This window comes from Budorcas taxicolor, chromosome 13, assembly GCF_023091745.1.
Source record: "Budorcas taxicolor isolate Tak-1 chromosome 13, Takin1.1, whole genome shotgun sequence".
NCBI lineage: Eukaryota > Metazoa > Chordata > Mammalia > Artiodactyla > Bovidae > Budorcas > Budorcas taxicolor.
This window is the reverse complement of record NC_068922.1, coordinates 60,237,468-60,256,637: the sequence shown is the minus strand read 5'-3', so window position 1 is coordinate 60,256,637 and position 19,170 is coordinate 60,237,468. Positions and strand designations below refer to the sequence as shown.

The window sequence follows — 19,170 nt, the reverse complement described above, 5'->3', positions numbered from 1 at the left end:
AGGATGTGCTAAGACCACGGGGTAGAAAAGAGTCTGGTATGTCTGAGGAATAGCAAAAGGACCAGTGGCAGAAGCGCAGTTATAAGAGTGAATAAATGAATGAATGAATGAACTCAGAGCCTAACACAAAGTTGCTTACATAACAGGGCCTAATAAATATTTGTTAAAATCTGAGTGGGTGATATATTCACACAGTTCAAAAAGTATAAAAAGGGATCCTATGAAGAGTCTCATTCCCAGTCTGTCTCCTTCCCACCACTTTTATCCATTTCTGATCTTTCCAGAGTTTCTTCATTCAGATTTATGCAAATGAAAACTACATCATTGACCCCCCAGGCCATGCTTGGTGAGAGTAGCTGGGACTGAACAGGTGGAGACTCCTCTGTCCAAGTACAAGAACCAGAGCTCCGAACTCAAGCTCCATCCTGGCTGGGGCTCTGACCCTCTCCACCCTGGCCTGTGTGCAGGGGAGGCACGGCCCCTCCACAGGAAAAACGGCTTCCTAAGAGTGGGTGGAGTGGGACAGGTCCCACCTGAGCTGCTGCCAGGTGGAGCCACTCCCAACCTAAGAACAACTGAGCCCAGAGTGGAATTTTCCTCCCTTTCTCATTTTCCTTCAACTTGTTGTTGAGGAGAAAGTCTCTGTTGAATGCTGGTGTGTTTTTAACACCTCTCTTAACACTTACTTCCCTTTTTAACAGAGAGCAGGCCTCCACCTCCGAGCCTTCGGCATGCAGCTGGATCTGGCAAGAATTTAATGACATTGTTTTGTTTTCATTGTACTTATTTTTATGGTTACCTTCTATTTATGGCATGAGATACTGGTTTTCCATTTATGGAGGGATCTAAAGTTCCCTTTTGAAATGAATATATTTATGTTTTTAAAAGAGGGTTCATTTAAAGAAAAAAAAGTATTATGTAACTGATGGCACAGGTGGTACCCAGACATGGAAAAAATTGAAAAGAGGAACATGATGAGCTGAAAGGGAGGAAATGCCTCTTAGGTCAAATGCCTTGCCAGCCCCTGTGGAACAGAAAGGACCTCTGAGGCTTGGCAAAGGGAAGGGACTTTTCTAAAGTCACATAGATGACATGGACTGAGACTTGGACCTCCTGATCCCCTTGTGGTGGGGATATGTTGTGTCAGAGTGATAGGGCACGGGTCAGGAACCATGTATACTCTCACGGCCACTGCGCTAGCCAGGGTCAGGGTCTTTCCAAAGATGGCCAAAACACAGACTGAATGTAAAGAGGGCTTGGGTTGTGAAGGAGAGGAGAGAAGCACAGTGGTGTCCCTCAAGCAGAGTCCATGTGCTAGACCCTGGGCTGAGACCTTGCCCCAGGGGCACTCACAGATTCAAGGGGAAGACAAAAATAACTTAAGTTCCTGGTGGCAGTGTGGCCAGTGCTCCACCAGAGGCATAGCTGTCACATCCGTCACTGCTGGTATCTGGGACTTCTGCCTGCCCCAGCAGCCATTTCTTTTGGGAAAACCACCCCTCCTCCCATTCTTGGTTTTGTAGCTCAGGTCAGGCAAACCATACACCCACTTCAGAGATGGTCATGGATTAGGTCTAGCCAATCAGAGCACTTTGTCCTTCCAGCCATAGTGATTGGCACAGGTCGGTAATGTGACCCAAAGCAGGCCAATGGGGGCCTTCTCTTGGACTTCTGGAACTACTAGAAAAGGGGCCCAGTCCAAGGGGTTTCTAAAAGGATGAGTCCTGATCTAGCATTGTTAGCCGTCATCTTTGCTACCAAAATAGGAGAAGCTGTCTGCGAATGAAACTGACATCCAGGAAAGTAGGGCTAAGAGATGGAGAGGGAAAAAGGGCAAAGGATAAGCTGACATCCAGGAAAGCAGAGCTAATGATAGCCTAACCCCACCTGGATTCCAGCCATGAAATCAAATGCCCTGCACTCAGTTCTGGGACCAATAACTTAACTTTTTTTTTTCTCCCCATCAATTACTTTGAGCTGGATTTTTGTCACTTACTACCAAAAGAGAACCAGCCAACTCCAGGCAGAAACACAGTGTCACAGGCAAGTTAGAAAGAGAGAGAGGTTGGAGTGATGAAAATTTGTCTGCAATCCTTTCTTGTGGAGGTGGGACTGAGCAGGGTTTTGAAAAGCGGAAGAGGATTTTGATGCATAAGGAAGGAACGATCTTTCCAGTAAGGGGAGCAGCTCAGGCAGTAGAACAGTGCTGGGACCACATAGCCATTGTGGCTGGAGAGAGGACGGGGGCTAGGGAAGTGGTGGGAGAGGGGCTGACAAGAAGGAATGTTCTCGAATTTTGCAGAAATTTTCTACTTCTCTGCCTGTATCTTCCTTCTCTGGAAGATAAGTTAATTTACCCACAACCATTTTATTGTTGTTCAGCTTCTCAGTTGTATCTGACTTTTTGTGACCCCATGGACTGCAGCATGCCAGGCTTCCCTGTCCTTCAGCATCCCCTGGAGTTTGCTCAAACTCATGTCCACTGAGTCATTGATGCCATCTAACAGTCTCATCTGTCATCCCCTTCCCCTCCTGTCCTCAATCTTTCCCAGCATCAGGGTCTTTTCTAATGAATCAGCTCTTCACATCAGGTGATCAAAGTATTGGAGCCTTAGCTTTAGCATCAGTCCTTCCAGTGAATCATTCAGAGATGATTTCCTTTAGGATTGACTGGTTTGCTCACCTTACTGTTCAAGGGACTCTCAAGAGTCTTCTCCAACACCACATCAAACTTCAAAAGCATCAATAAACCATTTAATGAGCACCTTATGTGCCATGTACGGTTGTGAGAGTTGGACCATAGAGAAGACTGAACACTAAAGAACTGATGCTTTTGAACTGTGGTGCTGGAGAGGACACTTGAGAGTCCCTTGAACTGCATGGAGATCAAACTAGTCCATCCTAAAGGAAATCAACCCTGACTATTCATTGGAAGGACTGATGCTGAAGCTGAAGCTCCAATACTTTGGCCATCAAATGCAAAGAACTGACTCATTGGAAGAGACCCTAATGCTGGGAAAGACTGAGGGCAGGAGGAGGAGGGGGTGACAGAGGATGAGATGGTTGGGTGGCATCATCGACTCAATGGACATGAGTTTGAGCAAACTCTGGGAGATGGTGAAGGACAGGGAAGCCTGGCATGCTGCAGTCCATGGGGTTGCAAAGAGTCAGACACAACTTACCAAATGAACAACAACTACATGCCAGGTACTGTTGAAGGGCTGGTGAGGCAGCAGTGAACAACACAGCCAAAGGCCATGCTATCTTGCAGCTTCCATTCTACACAGACAGACGATATACATGATAAATTGATAAATAAGTATCATAATGTCAGGTAGCAATAATGTACAAAGAAAAACTAGGACAATTGGATAAAGATTGGTGGAGAGGTGTTTGGGATTATGAAATGTTCTGAAAACAGATGGCAGTGATGGTGTACAAGGTGAAAGTACTTAATGTCACTGAATTGTACATACAAAATGGTTAAAATGGTGAATTTTATGTTATGTCTATTCTATCAGAATTTTAAAAATAGATGGGTGAAGGAGCGCTACTATAGAGATGGTAGTCAGGGCAGACCTCCTTGAGGAGGTGGCACTTGAGCAAAGATATGAAAAACGGGAATTAGTGAGCCTTGAGGATACATGGAAGAAGAGCAGTCTAGGCAGAAGGAACTGCACAAACAAAAACCAGGAGGCTGGAGTGTGCCTGGTGCATTGTGAGAATTGCTAGCAAGCTGGTGTGCCTGGGGCCGAGAGGGCAAGAGGGGACGGCAGAGAATAAGGGGGATAGGGAGGGAGGAAGATGAGGCCACATGGGGGCAGAAGCTGGAGCACAGGGAGAGAACTTTGGATTTGGTTGTAAGAGTGATGGGAACACTTGCAAGTGTGGGCAGGAGAAGGGGCAGGAGTTGGCCTTTTCTATTCAACTGTCCCCCTCTCTCCAGCACTGTCTCTTAATCAGGCCAGTTATCTCACCTCGGCTTTCTGAATATCGCTCCTGGGCTGCTGCCCTCTTCTGCCTACCTTCGTGATCACTACCTAATTTATCGTTTTTTAACACGGATGACACAAGCAGCCTCCAACCAGCCTTCAGGCCTCCTGCTAATACGGCCTCCACCATGTCTACTGGAGGCTTTTTCTACCTGCGCTCGTGACCAGTCCTCCTGATGAGCCGTGTCTTCCCACTTTCCAGTCCGGCCCTGTCCAGCTCTCCAGTCTCTTCTCCCCTCACATTCATCTCCACCCCCCATACCTTGGCCACTCTGAGCCTTCCAGGGGGTCCCCCTGCTGCCTCGGGCTCTCTCCTCAAGGCTGGTGCATGTACCCTCTCCTCCACACAGGTCCCTTTTTACCTAGAGAATCTCCCCCATGATCCTTTAAGAGTCAACCCAGCACCACTCTCTGAAGAGACTTCCGTGACTATCCCCACCCCAGGCCACCTTAGCTGCCTCCTCTTCTGTGTTCCCCCGCCTCTTCCACCAGCAGTCCAGAGGACACTGTCACTCATGGCTGCTTGGTTTGGTTTGATTTTTTCCAAACCTCTACCTCTCCTCACCTCCTGGAACCTCCTAGTTCTCTGCCCATAGTATGTTCTCAGTAAATATTTGTTGAATAAATGAATGAGTTTGGAATGTATCTTGCAGAAACAACAATAACTAACTTGGTTTAAGGATGTGCTACGTGCCAAGCTAAATACTTTAGAGTCTGGATCTAATTTCTTTTTCACAGTCTTAGGAGGAACCTACTATAATTAGTCCCATTTTAGAGATGGGAAAACTGAGGCTTGGTGAGATTAAGCAATTTCCCCATAGCCCTGAAACCTAGAAGCAGTGGAGATGGGAGAAGAGCTGGCAGCTGAGCTGACAGTTCAGAGTGCCCAGTTCGAAGTCATGGGCACATCACACAGCCAGGGGAGGTTTTAATAGCATTATTGGGCCCATGGTGGGGTTTCCGGGAGTCTCTGAACTTTATAGGAAGCTCAGTTGTTCATGAGCTGTTTTCAGACAGCAGGCTGATTGCTGTCATCAGAGTCTCAGAGGGGTTCTTGATAACCACTATGTTCAAGATGTTCTTCTGCATACAAGAGAAAGGTGGAGAATCTTTGAATATTGGACTGATGAATTCCAAGTTATACTTTGGAAGGATTACTTGGGCAATTCATTGCAGCATTATTCATAAGAGAAAAAATTTGAAATATCCTCAATGTTCACCAAGAATGGACACATTATTTTATGGTAATTCTTCCATAGAAGGGAACACCATGCAGCTGTGAAGATGAATGAGGAATCTCTTTCAGCACTGATCTGAAATGATTCTAAGATACATTTTTAAGTAAATGAAGGCAAGTGTAGACGAGGGTGTATAATAAGCTTCTGTTTTTAGAAAGGGAGTTGAGGGTAAGATTACAGATCTAGATTTGTTTCTATATGCATAGAATATCTTTGGCAATATTCACAATAATATAGACAATGGAAACCCTACTTCATACAATTTTTATAAAGATTAAATGAGTTAATACTAGATAATTGTTTAGAAAAGTGCCTGGCACATAATAAGTACTAGAGGAGATTTTATTGAATAAAATAAAAGAGGAATTGCTGCAGTGGGCAGACAGGAGGTAATAGGCAGTGGTGGAAAGACTTATTTCATCTCATGCTGTCAGGCAACTTTTGAATTTGGTAACATGGGCAAATATTCTTATTATTTTTTTATTATTGACATGGACCATTTAAAAACTCTTTATTGAATTTATTACAATATTGCTTCTGTTTTTTATGTTTTGGTTTTTTGGCATGAGGTTTGCAGGATCTTAGCTCTTCAACTAGCATTCCCTGCATTGGAAGGTGAAGTTTTAACAACGGGACAGTCAGGGAAGTCCCCGTGGGCATGTATTATTGATACATATTTTGAAAGTTAAAATTAAGTGTATTCAGATATATAAAAGATAATCTGAGGGGATCAGAGACTGGAAGGAGGTCCCACCCAGCATCCCCGGGAATTAGCTGGAATTGGTCAAAGACTGCATTGTGTAGTGTGAAAGTCAGGACGTGAGGAAAAAGCGGAGGGGGGCGGGTGGACACCAAAACACCCACGCCCCAGGGCCCACTATAAAAAGCACATTTGAAAACATCAGACTGGAAATGTTTTTTTTTTTTTTTATTATTATTATTTTTTTAAATAGCCAAAGCTCGTCCCCCCAGGAGGCGTGTTGCAGCTGCGGGCCGTGGCAGTTCCCAGGTGATGTCAGTCCTGGCCTCGCGCCAGCCCCGGCCCCTTGGAGACGGTCTTGGTGGGTTCAGCTTGACTGTTTTTCCTTCCTGAGACTTGAGGACACCTTCCTGTCTCAAAGAAAGCAGCCTTTCCAGGGCTTTCTGAGAGCCTGGGGCGGGGGAGTTGGTGGGCCTGGGCTGAGATTAGAGAGGGAGGCAGGGGAAGGTAGGTGAGGGGTGGGGAGGAGGGGGAGGCTGCATCGAAGGAGAAAAGTGAAGGCTGGGCGAGCTGCAGACAGGCCCAGCTCCGTCTGGGTGGCTTCAAAACCACCCCACAGGGGACAGGAGGGGGTGTGCTCCTTGGGAATCTGAGACCCGTCTCCCTGACCCCTTCCTCCCGCTGCCCTGGCTGCTGCCTGGGGGGATGCACTGGGGTGGGGTGGGGTTGGGGGCGAGATTCGTTCCCACGGAGTTCCCAGCTGGTCAGCGCCTCCTCTCTTCCCTGAGCTCTGGGCCCATCCCTCTCTCCTCTCTGGCTAAAGGCCGGTTGCCAGTATCTTCTGAGCCTCCAGGCGTGGGTTTCTACAGATGGGATGAACTGCAGAGCGGGTTCGAGGTCTCCTCATTGTGTAACCTCGGGTCAGCCACTGCTCCTTTATGGTCTCCATCTGTGAAATGGGTCACACCCACCTTGCAGGGTGGATACGAGACTCTGATTCTGAGACTCTGGTTCCCACAGTGTAGGCTGGTCTCTGGACAGGGGAGAAGACCCAGACTCGGAGGGATGAACTTTTCTGTCTTGTTCTGGAAGCCCAGCCTCTTGGGTCCTTCAGCAGGTCTCTGCTAAGTACCCACTATGTGCTGGCAACTTGTGAAGCCCTGGGATGCTGCCGCGTAGTGGTGGAAGCCAGAGGTGTTTTGAGCAGGGGTTCTGGCCCAGCTCAGGGGCCTGGAGAGTTGCCTCCTCTCGGAACCTCGACACTGACCACATGGACAGCAGAGGAGGAAGATGAAGGGGTGGCTCTGGACTCTGTGTGTATGCTGTCTCTTCAGTCATGTCCGACTCTGCAGTCCTGTGGACTGTAGCCCACCAGGCTCCTCTGTCCACGGGATTCTTTAGGCAAGAACACTGGAGTGGGTTGCCATGCCCTTCTCCAGGGACTCTTCATGCCTGGGTCCAAATCCTGGGCTGTCATTCAGTGGCTGAGTGACCATGAGGATGCTAACAGTCCCTGCCTCTCGGGATTGGAAGAAGTAGATAAATTATGGGTTCATACCATGCCTGGCACAGACCTGGTGCTTCATGAGCTCCCCCATGCTTTTCTCCTCCGTCCACAGAGGCTCACCTTGCTCTGAGTACTTTGCAGAGCAGCTCTGGGTGCCCAGAGGAGATGTGTCAGGGATTATCAGGTTATGTTCAGGGGAGGTCCAGGGACCCGCAAGAGCCCCAAGCACTGCATCTCATGCAGGGGTGGCCTGAACAACTTTGCAGGACCTTTGCACACTCGGCAAAGTCTTTTCTTGCCTCCGAGATATCATCCTTATGTTTCCTCTATTCTTTCTCATTCACATACCCCCACAGACCTTGGGAGCACCCATCATATTTTACTCTTTCTTTGCTCACAGCCTGTTTTTCTGAGAGACCTTGGCCTCCATGAGAGCAGGCACCACATCTGTCTTACTCTCTGGCCAGAATGACCTTTTTGATCTTGTTCTGCAAGCTCTGGTTCAGTCCAGGCCCTTACAGGACTGGGCACATACCTGGTGAGGCTGTGTGGGCCAGTGGTGAGAGTTCAGTGAGGCTCTGCAGCCAGAACTCCTGGTTCAAATCCACTTGTTGCCAGGGGCCATGTAAAGTTGGGCATGTTCCCTGTGCCTCAGTTCCTGGATCTACAAAATGGAGCCATAACTTGTTGAGTAGGTTACATTAACTTACATAAAGTGTATAGACCAAGACCTGACACCTAGTGGGACCTTAGAAAAAGTCAGGCACTTTTCCAAGTCTAGAGGATCTGGGCATTCAGAAAACACCAACTCCTAAATTTTATCAGTCTTCCCTCCACAGGGCCAGTCTGTCCTAGTTCATATAGCCCTTCTGGTCTACTTTGTGCAGGCTGTGCTAAAATGAAGAAAACCAAGGCCCAGAGAGAGGCAGACACCCACCCTAGGTCACACAGGAACACTGGCCAAGGTAGACAAGGCCAGGTCTCCTGTCTTCCAACCAGTTCAACCTCAGGATCTCCTTGGTTTCCAGGCCCTGGTGGCCTACCCTCTGACCCTGGTCCCCCCAGGAGCCCAATCCCAGGCTCGTGGGGCCTACAAGTCTGGTCTGGATTAGACACGCTGGTAAGCAAACGCCGGGTCCCCCCAGCAGGCTGCCTGGCGGGACCAGTGCTCACAGCTGCTGAAGCTCACAGGGATATAAATCATGGTGGCAGGAGCCTCTGGGGTTGGGACCACCTTAGCCTCCTGAAGGGCACAGCGGCCTGAGAGTCATGGGCAGAAATGCCTGGGTCCACTGGGGGTTTTTCTGTCCTCTGCTGGGGCAGCTGGAGCAGGGCAGGTCAGAGCAGGCCAAGAGACCATTGGCAGGCCTTACCTCCTAGAGGGCCAAGATCTCAGCTCTGTTTTAACTTTTTGCTCTGGAGTTATTTACAAACATGCAGAGAAGTAACATAAGGAGTGCACAGAACTCCAATATACCCTCTACCTGGATTCACCAAGTTTTAACAGTTTGCCACATTTGCTTTGTCTTGCTCTCACTCTCAGAGTGACTTTTTTCTGACCCATTTGATAATATGTCACCTACATTATGTTCTTCTACTCCAAAATACTTCAGTGTGTTTCTGAAGCCCCAGAATATCCCCTTACATCACCATACTGTTAGCAAACTCAGTAAATGTAATGTTGATGGACGTGTGTGTGCTCAGTCACTAAGCCGTGTCTGACTCTGTAACCCCGTAGACTATAGCCCACCAAGCTCCTATGCCTGTGGGATTTTCCAGGCACTGGAGGGGGTTGCTGTGTCCTTCTCAAGGGGATCTCCCCAACCCAGGCGTCGAACCCGAGTCTCCTGTGTCTTCTGCACTGGCAAGCAGATTCTTTACCACTGAGCCACCTGGGAAGCCCCCAGTGTGACACTGATATGATACCTTAATCTGTTGTTCTTACTCCAATTTTGTCAACTGCCCAGTAACATCCTCTGTAGCATCAACGCCCGGTAGGACAGGACCCAGCCCAGGGGCATGTGGCATTTTGCCGTCCCTGTCTAGACTTTAGATATAAGCCCTCAGGAGGTAAAACATACAATAGCAAGAGATGCAGACGGGTTGAACAAAGATGGTCAATCTTACATGTGTGTCCTATAGACTGATGATTTTGTAAATCTTCTAAGTTCTCATGATAATTCATCATTCTTGTGATTGTATATGGTTGCTTAATAAGTTAACTTGCTGAATATGCTAGAGTTTTGGGGATTCTATTCTGTAGTGTGTTTATTTTTTTTAAATCTAATAGGAGCATCATAAAATGGAAGTGGTCTGGGCCACTGAGGGAAACTAAAAGTACTGGAGGAGCCCTGAGCTAGAGAGAGGGACTCTGCATTCTCAGCTCCAAAAGCTGTGCAACTCTGGCCTTTCACTGTCCCTCTCTGTTTCTCCATTGGTGTGGGTGGCCTCTGAGGCTTTCCAACTTGCAACTGTGGAATTAGAGAAGAGAGTCCTGAATGGCAGGCAGGAAGACTTGGGTTCCTCGTGGCTCAGCAGAGCCAGGGACTAGCTAGGGGACCTCGGGCATGTTGCTTCATCTGTATGGGCTCAACGTCTCATGGTGAAATGATGCACTCTGAGATCCTTCTTGTGCTGACGCTCCTCGTGGCTAAGAAGGTTTGGGTGGAGAGTGCGAACTGATATTTAGGCCTCCCCTTCAGGGTCCCAGGTGGCCTGGATGAAGTTGCTCATCCCACCTGCCTCAGCCCTAGGTTTCTCCTCCCTGAACTCCTTTAACTCCTCTATCCCTGAGTAAGCCCTCACCCAGCCAACATGGAATGGCTGGGTTGTCCCATCCTAAAGGCAGAAAGCAAGTGTGTTGGGGGCAGGGATGTTTGGCAAGTGGCTCCCAGAGATACTGGTCCACAGCTGTGCCTCTCCCAAGTCAGGTGTGTTGCGCTAGCCTTGTAGCTCACACGGGCCCCAAGATGTTAACTGTCCACTACCCAGGAATGAGGCCCAGGGAAGACAACAAGCAACAAAACATGCAGAATGGAGCACTATGCAGCTGCAGAAAAGCACGAGGCAGCAAAAAAGCATGAAGCAGCTCTTCCCACACTGAAGTGTCTCCCAGATGTATTGTTTAGGGGGAAAAAAAACAAAACACACAAGTGCAGGTCAGTGTGTGAAATGTCACCTCTCACGTGGAAAAACAAGATACATGTGATATGCCTGTATCTACAAAGACTATTTCTACAAGAATCCCTAAGCTCTGGTTAACAGAATTGCCTCTGAGAACTGGAAGTGAGTGGCTGGGAGAGGAGACTCGTTGTCGGTTTATTCTGTGTCTTCTGAAGTGTGAGCTCTGTAAGTGCATTGTCTATTTCAAGGGGAATATGACGGAAGCAACCCAGTATGAGCAGGGGTGCGTGAGGGGCTCCTAGGATGATGCTAATTGCGTTTCTTGCTCTGCATGCTGGGTGCGCAGGTGTGCTCAGCCTGTGAAAGTATACTTAATGGCACATGGACCGTCCTGCACTTATGTTACACTTTGATAAAAGTTTTAACTTGTAAATGATTATTTAAGCGTATGTATTTTACAAAAACTCTGCAGGATTATAACAGTGTTAACAGTGGTTGTCTTTGGGATGGGTGATATTTCTAAGATCCTGCAGTATTTGAGTTTATATATATATATATATATATATATATATATACAATGAATACATAAGCAGAGAAATCTATAAATACTTTTTCAGAACCAGTAATCAGTAGAGAGCATTTCTGGAAGGACACACAGGAAACTGCTAACAGCAGTTGCCTTTGGGGAGGAACCTTTCACCGCATCTACTGGATACAACTGGCCTTGTTTACCCAGTGCATAAATGGCATTTTAAAAACTATTTAACAAGGCAAAACAAATAATTATTATTCTGTCTCAGCTGTTCCTGCTGGTTAGGGATTAGGCTAGGGACACTGGGAGGGGTCAAGCAACTTCTCCGGGGTCGCCCAGCAAATCTGGTGGCAGAAGCGGGCCTCTAGCCCAGAGCATCCAACTATCTGCTCTGTCCTCACTCCCAGGTTTCCTGCCATTGACAAGGTCACAGTCCTTTTCCCGTGGCTTTGCCAGGGGCTGCCTGGACCTGGGTAGGTGTAGGATGTACAATGTGCTTTCCTAATTAGCTCCCGAAGGGGAACTGTTTGCTGATCTGCAAAATGGGCAGCCCCATTTCAGGCTCTGACTGAGAGCCAAATACAGGGTGTGACAGAGTGGGTACAGCATGGAATCTGGAGCCAGGCTTCAGCTGGTAAAAAGTGTCTGTTAAAAAAATAATAAATTTAAAAATAGGCATACGAAAGTACGTGGAGGAAAGGGTGGCTGCCTGGTTCTGCCGTCTCTCCTGGCCCCTATTCTTGTTCCCTGACTCCAGCTTCCCCAGCTTCTCTGATCCTGGACCCACAGGGACAGAGCCCCACAGAGAGAGCCAAGAATGCTCCACTGACCAGCCATTCCCATCGCCCTCTCGGCTGGACCTGTGAGATGGGGAAAGACCACCTCCCACCTCCCAGGGCTGCTGGGAGGATAACAAGGCTCACAGGGGCTGGCACCCCGACTGGGGCATCTCCAGGGCAGAAGGAGCTCACTTTGGGCTTTACAGGTGGACAGACCTCACCTCATTACCCTGCCATGCACCAGCCGTGCGCCTTGGGGTGTCATTATTTCTTCAAATCATCTCAGTTACAACAGGGGTAAGAGTACCCCTGTTAGCACACACTCATTTGCACATGTGGAAAACCACATGCCTCCCCAACCCTGTTTGTAAAGACATGGATAAGGGATGGATTAAAGTATGGTACATTCATAAGATGGAACAAACAGCTACGAAATAAATGAAGAGAACCCTTTACCTTTATGTACTGACTTGGGATAACAGCCAAACTAGATTAAGAGGAAAAAAAAACGCATGGAGCAGAAAGAAGGTAACAAGGGGCTACTGTCTGTGTAAAGGGGGGAGGAAAACATACATGAGTATTTCTGTATTTGCTTGGTTATTCACACAGAATAGAGAAGTCACACAAAACTAGTAGCGGAGCCTGTCTGCAGCGGGAGAACTGTGGCCGGAGGACAGGAGGGAGGGAGACTTTTTTTCACCACATACCCCTCTGTACCTTTTGAATCGTGAACCACGTGGATGAATACATTCCTCATTCAAAAATAAATAAAATTAAGATTTTTCTTTAACCAGCCACACCAGATACCCAACAGTTTTTCAAGAAGACAGTGATGAAAGACTGGTTATCTCGATTTCTGGAGAGGGAGACCCCTATCTTCCTCCAGCCCCACCCCCTCCAGGGCACAGGGCGGCACCTGTGACGCCTGTGTCTCTTCCAAGGTCCAGGAGAAGGGCCACCTCTGACCTCTGATGTCCCTAGGCCCCTCCCTTCTGCAGCTGGGAACATCTTTTACTTAAAAATACCTTTTATTTTAAACCCATCAATTCTCTCTTTCACACACACACCCACACTCATCCATAGACACGCACACATCCTCTGTCACCAACAGTCTATGTTTTTCCAAAAGATCTGCCTTGTCTCTGACCAGCCAGGTCTGGGGCCGGCTGGACGGGTCCTCACGGCTCTCCAGGGTGGGGCGGAGGTGTCCCAGGGGGCCTGCTCTGAGGGTCATGGGCCCAGGTCATTGTCCTCTGGTCCCTACACAAAGAAGGGACCCAGGTTTGGCTCCCGGGGTCTTCTCCCCTTTTCACCCAGTGGCTGGCCTCTGGCCTTCTTCTCAGGGTCCTGCTTGGAGCAAATGAAACAGGGATCCAGGCTCATCTCCGTGGCACTCGAAGTGGGGCTACCCCCCTCACCTTCAAGCAGCTGCCCCCCAGGTCACGACGGCTTCCCTGTGGGAAGGGAAAAAAGAGGTATTAGGGGCTTCAACTGGGTCTCCTTGAACACTGGAACTAATCTCTGTGCCCAGCAATAGGGGACTTGATAAACATCAGTTAGCCACACGATCAGGTTCATGAAGCAGAACGTGGAAGACAATATATGGACTAACAGGGGATGATGCTGCATTACATCATTTAAAGATAAGACCAAGGACTGGTACGTGCTCCTGTGTGCTGAGATGTCCAGAGAGAAGGGCACATGGGAAACTGCTAATGGTTTCCTCAGAGAAGAAGAATGTGATGAGGAGGAGACAGGATGGGAGGGAGGCTTTTTAAAAAACTCTATATACTTTTTTACCTTTTCCATTTCTTCCCCATGTAATCTGTTGCTTAAAAAAAGCCAATACAGGTCAAGTCATACAATTTTACACTCAAGGGCATAACACATTCCACAGTGGTTCTCCTACTGCCCGGGCTGGTGACTCGGTGGCCTCCTCATCAGCCTCAGAAGTAGATTCTAGAATTCTGGCCTCCCTGCCTTCATTCAAGGTGTTCCCAGGAATATGCACTCTGGTCCTGTCCTGGGAAGATTTCTCTGTTCCTGCAATTGCCTGGCACTCCTTGCCTTTCTGGGGCCAGGATAAAACCCAGAAGGGGAATATGGGATCTCTCTGTTCTCCCGTCAGGCTGGGAACTCAGTGGGGTGGCTGGGGAAAGTCCTTCACTGGTTGGAGCAGTTACCAACCAATGCTGCTTGGATCACGGGTGTCCACTGGAAGACGAGCTAATGGTGGCAGCCCTGGAGGCCACCTGTTTCCCTCACACGGCAGGGACTGTCTCTTCCTGCTATTCTGAAGTCTGACACCAGGATTTCAGCCTCACTGTAAGCCAGCAAAGTCACAGACATCAGAGCACCCCCTCTTTTGTGTCCTTCAGCATTGAATGAATGGCTCAGAGGCACCCAGCCAGTTGGTAAAAAGGGCTGGGCTAGAAAATCCATGTTGTCCACAGTTTGTCTGGTTTCCAGGGCATGGTGGGGTCTGAAATCCCACTGTAAACGCTCATTCCTGAGCCTGACTAGGGGATGATGGGGCCAGCCTTTTTCTCAGCCATCCAGAGAAATAGCTGACCATCTGGGAGCTCTGCCTCCTGCCCCCCTCCACTCCTGGGCCCAGGTTGGGGCAGATCCATCCAGATGCGAGCCCAGCCTCCCTTGAGGCTCTCTGGGCCCAGGGACAGCGTGTTCATTCACAGGCAAGGCTATTTTGAGGGCTGAGGCCACAGTCCCAGCAGAGCCTGGGGCTTGGGCTTCTCAGACAAACTCTGGCAGCCGTGGCTGAGAAGGGCGGATGGGGGTGGGGGTAGGGGTTGGGTTGAGGTTGGAGGATAGAAAACCAGCTCCCCACCTTTGCAGGGTCAGGAGAGCCGCCTCTACCCCACATCTGGCAGTCATCGTGAGACTGGCATTCCCCTGAGAATGCTGAGACTGTTCACCTCCCTGAACCTCAATCTCTTCATCTATGAAATGGGGGCAAAATGATTGTACTTGCCACTGCAAGGGTGCAATCAAACGCAAGTGCAGCTGTGAAAGAGGCTTGTAAACTGCCAAACACACTTAGAAGAGGCCTTGAGTAGGCCCCAGATTCTTTGTCCCTTTGCCCCTGAGTGCCAAGGGCTCCGGGAAGCACTGTAGTTAGTAGGCGGTTAGAGCAAAGCAGACCTGGGCTTCAATCCCAGCTCTATCTTGGACTACCTGCCAGACCTCGGGCAAGTGACTTTAGCCATTGGAGCCTTGGTTTCCCCATGTATAGTTACCATGGGGATTATACACATTAACACAGGTAAAGCCCTTGGCAGAGTCAGGAACATAGCGAGTGCTCAACGGACATTCACGAGCATTAGCATCAGCATCACTTGATGATGGCGTCTCCTTGCCCCACGACTCCTGGGCTGGTACCCCAAGTGGGGAAGGCTTTACAAGATGATCTTATGTGACCCCTACCCTCAGGTGACAAAAGGGAAAACAGGGCAAAGACAAGAATCCCCTACCTCCCCTTGCTTTCTACCACAAAGGGCCACACCTAACCCCTCTTTAAACAAGATGCTGCAGGGAGCTATCTCCATGGTGACCCCAACCCCTGACCAGCCAGCTTGGGGAGAGGTGGTAGCTCGGAGTGAAGGGTCCAGGGCTTTAGAGCTCTCTGGAAGGCTCCCATGGGCTCCCCAAGACAGCCAGTTTTCTTCCAGTTGAGTCCTCAAGTCTTTGAAGAGCCAGAGCTGGCCAGGATCGCCCCTTCTGCCTACTCCCAGAAGAATCTGTGGACTTGAGAGCATGGCTTCTGCAGCCAAATTTGGCTGGGTTCTAGGTCCTGTAGACAGATCCCAGGGAAGGAGCCAGATCAGGTGAGGCCGTGAGACCAGCAGAGAAGCCCCCAGGCTACCTGCTGTGTGGGTGGGCACATGATGGACACACCCTCTCCCCCAGGCCTGCTGTTACCAGGCCTTCCTACACTAACCTTTCCTATTTCCCAATCGAGCAGGCCTGAGTTTGAATCCTGGCTTCTTCATGGGCAGTGTCTCTGAACCAGTGATGCCATTTCTAAGCAGATAGGGATAACCAGAGTGCCTTCTTCCCCAGCTATTGGGGGTTATCTTTTTTTTAATGTTCTGCACCATGCAACATGTGGGATCCTAGTTCCCCGACCAGGGATGGAACCTGTGTTTCCTGCATTGGAAACTCAGAATCTTAACCACTGGACCTCCAGTGAAGTCCCTGCTGGGGGATTTTAATGGTAACACATAGAGGGCAGTTAGCACAAGAGATCAGTGCTCATCAAGACTGTTGACACTGCTGTCACTGGCCTGTCTTCGCCTCCCCTTCATGCATTGCCACTTTCAACGTCTTCCCTTCTTTAGGTCATGGTTTCTGACCCCAGCTCTCGCTGTGCCTTGTTCCTAGAACACCTTCCCTTGCCCTTCAACCTGCCTGCCTCCATCCTCCAGCATCATCAGGGACTTAGCCGTTGGGTCAGGGGCTTCCTCTGGCCATGACAGTCCCTTTGTGCACCCCCATCAGACCATAGCATCCCTCTTTTCACCTCCAGGCCCTGCCCTGACACCACACTGGGAGTTCCCGACTGCAGTACACAGGCACCTACAACCTGCTTCTCTGGGAGTGTTCTCAGAGCCAACAAAAAGCAGCTGTCAGGTAGCTGAGGTTCGCTGAACTGAGTGAATGGGTGAAAGGCAGTCAGGGAATACCGCTGAGGGTCCAGTCAGCCCTTCACAGCCTAGGCTGGATTGCACGCAGGCCCACCCTAGCTTCTCAGTCCAGCCAGGAGCACAGACAAGGGCCCACAGCTGGGAGTAAGAGGGACCCTGGAGAGAGTTCAAGTCTGAGCCTACCGAGACTGACTTAGGGAAACGGAGGCAGCCATCAGGGTGAGAGGCCAGAATGGGAGTCTGATGAGCTGGAAGGGGGTGGTCCGAGGCTAGGACACAGGGGCTTTCCTCAAACAGAGTGAAGAGGGGAGTGGCAGCAGCTTTGAGAACCAAAGACTGGGCGACCCAGAGGCCTGACTCCAATCCCCCGTGCTTTTTTTTTTAATTTTTATTTTATATTAGAGTTAATTAACAACATTGTGTTAGTTTCAGGTGTACAGCAAAGTGATTCAGTTATACATATACATGTATCTATCCTTTTTTAGGAGAAGGGGACAACAGAGGACGAGATGGTCAGTTAGCATCACCAACTCAACGGATATGAACCTGAGCAAACTCTGCGAGCTGGTGAAGGACAGGGAAGCCTGGTGCACTGCAGTCCGTTGGGTTGAAAAGAGTCAGACACAACTGAGCGACTGAAGAACAATGATCATTTTTCAAATTCTTTTCCCGTTTAAGTTATTACAGAATTCTGAGCCGAGTTCCCTGTGCCCCCAATGTCCTGTCACTTTCTAAAAGGCATTGGGCCGGTCAGGGACTCTCTCAGCCTCATTTTCTGCAGCTGTAAATGGAAGCTGCTGGGATGCAAAGCTGTCACACAGACAAGACTCCTTATGCTAAGAAAAGCCCAGGCCAGAAGGGGAAAGGCTAGGGGTGAAGGGGCTCCTTGGGGCTGGTGCAGGGGGAGAACCAGCTTTCAGCCACAAGTGCCCTTCAGCAACCTCTGCAGCTGCTCACCCTTACCCAGTCCCTACCAGCCTGGTACCCATCCTTACCTAGGACAGGCCACGGAAGCCTACCTCAAGCTCTGCCCCAATGACTCAACAGTGCCTTTCCTGGACACTCCATCCCTTTAGGGGGTGGGTATCCTCAGGGGACCCCCTCATTCATGCTTACTGCTCATAAGCTGGGTACCTCGGGCTCTTGACTGGGGGTGTGCGTCCCCTTTTCTTCTAGCCTCCTGCCCCTGGGTCAGTCTCAGGCTGCAGGACAAACCTTTAAGAAAAAGGGCAGTTCAGGGCACACACACCCAGCAGACCCGGAGCCTGCATTCTGGCTTCCGAGCTGGGTGATGAGGGCACCCCTGAGCCTCAGATCGTCATTAGCGATAAAACCAGCAAAGCTACCTGCCTGATGGGGGTTCCTGCGAAGGTAATAAGAAAGAAGACCACAAAGACGCCCCTACATAGGTAGAGCTCAATAAACGATGCCTTTGTTATGATCTCCCCACGCGCTCTTCCCAGCACACCTCCAGTTGGAGGGAGTGTCCCTGGGTGAGCAATCTCCATCCTCTAAATCACGCCTGAGCGCCGGGCTTCTCTGCACCCCGTGTTTGGGGGACACTGTGAGCTGTTGTGCTCCACACCAAACCCTGGGCTTGAAGGGCCGCACCCCCGACGACTCCGTGTTGCGTCCCCCCTCTCTTCACTGGGGTCTCCCCTCCTCTCTTGCTACCTAAGGGGCCCGTTCCCTGACCCCACGGGCGCAATGCTGGAGCGCGGCGCGCACTCACCCCCTTGCGCTGGTTGCTGAGGCAGAAGGTGCAGATGGAGCGTGGCTGGCGGCCGCCGTCGGGGGCGGCGGAGACCGCGCTCTTGGCACTGCCGGCAGCTCGGAAGCACGGCTGCCCGTCGTCGGCCGCGTCGCCCAGCAGCAGCACGTTGGCCAGATGTGCGATGTAGCTGGACGCCAGGCGCAGCGTCTCGATCTTGGACAGCTTGCGGTCCACCGGCTCGGTGGGGATGAGCGTGCGCAGCGCCGTGAAGGCCGTGTTCACGCTCTGCGTGCGGTCCCGCTCCCGCGCGTTGGCCGCCTGCCGCTGTCGCACCACCACCACCGGGCCCGCGCTGCCCGCCGCCCGCCGCCCGCCTCCGGGGCCCGGGCCGCGCCGTGCCGCCTCCAGGCCCTCGCAGCAGCCGAACGACTGATCGGAGGCGTCGCTCTCGCTCCGGTTCTCCTCGTCCTCGCTCAACAGCCGCACGTCCGGGTACAGCACGTGCGCGCCGACGGGGCGCAGCAGCGCGAACGCCATGGGCACCCGGCCTCGTCCCTGGATGAGCAGCGTCCCGGCGCCGGCCGCGCCCAGCAGTGCGCTCCCGCGCGCTCCCACGGCCCGTCCGGCCGCAGCCTTATAGCCGAGGGAGGGGCCAGTCCGGAGGCCGCCCCGGCCGGGGCGGGGGGGCTCCGCCCCGGCCAATGGGGAGGCTCCCGCCGCCGCCCGGCCAATGGCTAGGCGCCCACCGCCCCCGTCCCCCAGGTTGAAAGCGGCCCGCGAGCCGGTGGCCCGCCCTGAAGGCTCCAGGTCCCCGCAGGCGAGCTGGGTAAACGTGGGGGTCGGCGAGGGTGGGATGACCTGTACCCAGATCCAGACTCATCTTCAGCCTAGATCGCCCGGAGACTGCAGGCAGATCCCTTC

At 50.8% G+C, this 19,170-nt stretch overlaps 1 protein-coding gene across 1 annotated transcript; it reads right to left on the bottom strand.

Annotated features, from left to right (window-relative positions):
* Positions 1 to 12,316: 12,316 nt before the first annotated feature.
* On the bottom strand, positions 12,317 to 18,786 carry TCF15 (transcription factor 15). The gene is made up of 2 exons (XM_052651075.1): positions 18,268 to 18,786; positions 12,317 to 13,325 (listed from the first exon to the last, which is right to left on the bottom strand). Exons 1-2 carry the CDS (start codon positions 18,784 to 18,786, stop codon positions 13,251 to 13,253), a joined length of 594 nt encoding a protein of 197 aa, XP_052507035.1. The 3' UTR covers positions 12,317 to 13,250.
* Positions 18,787 to 19,170: the final 384 nt, after the last annotated feature.

Excerpts from the sequence above, each read along its gene's own strand:
- TCF15 (XM_052651075.1), bottom strand. The coding sequence starts at position 18,786 with ATGGCGTTCGCGCTGCTGCGCCCCGTCGGCGCGCACGTGCTGTACCCG. Across the intron at positions 13,326-18,267 it reads TCAGCAACCAGCGCAAGGGG|GGAAGCCGTCGTGACCTGGG; the intron begins GTGAGTGCGCGC and ends CCCTTCCCACAG.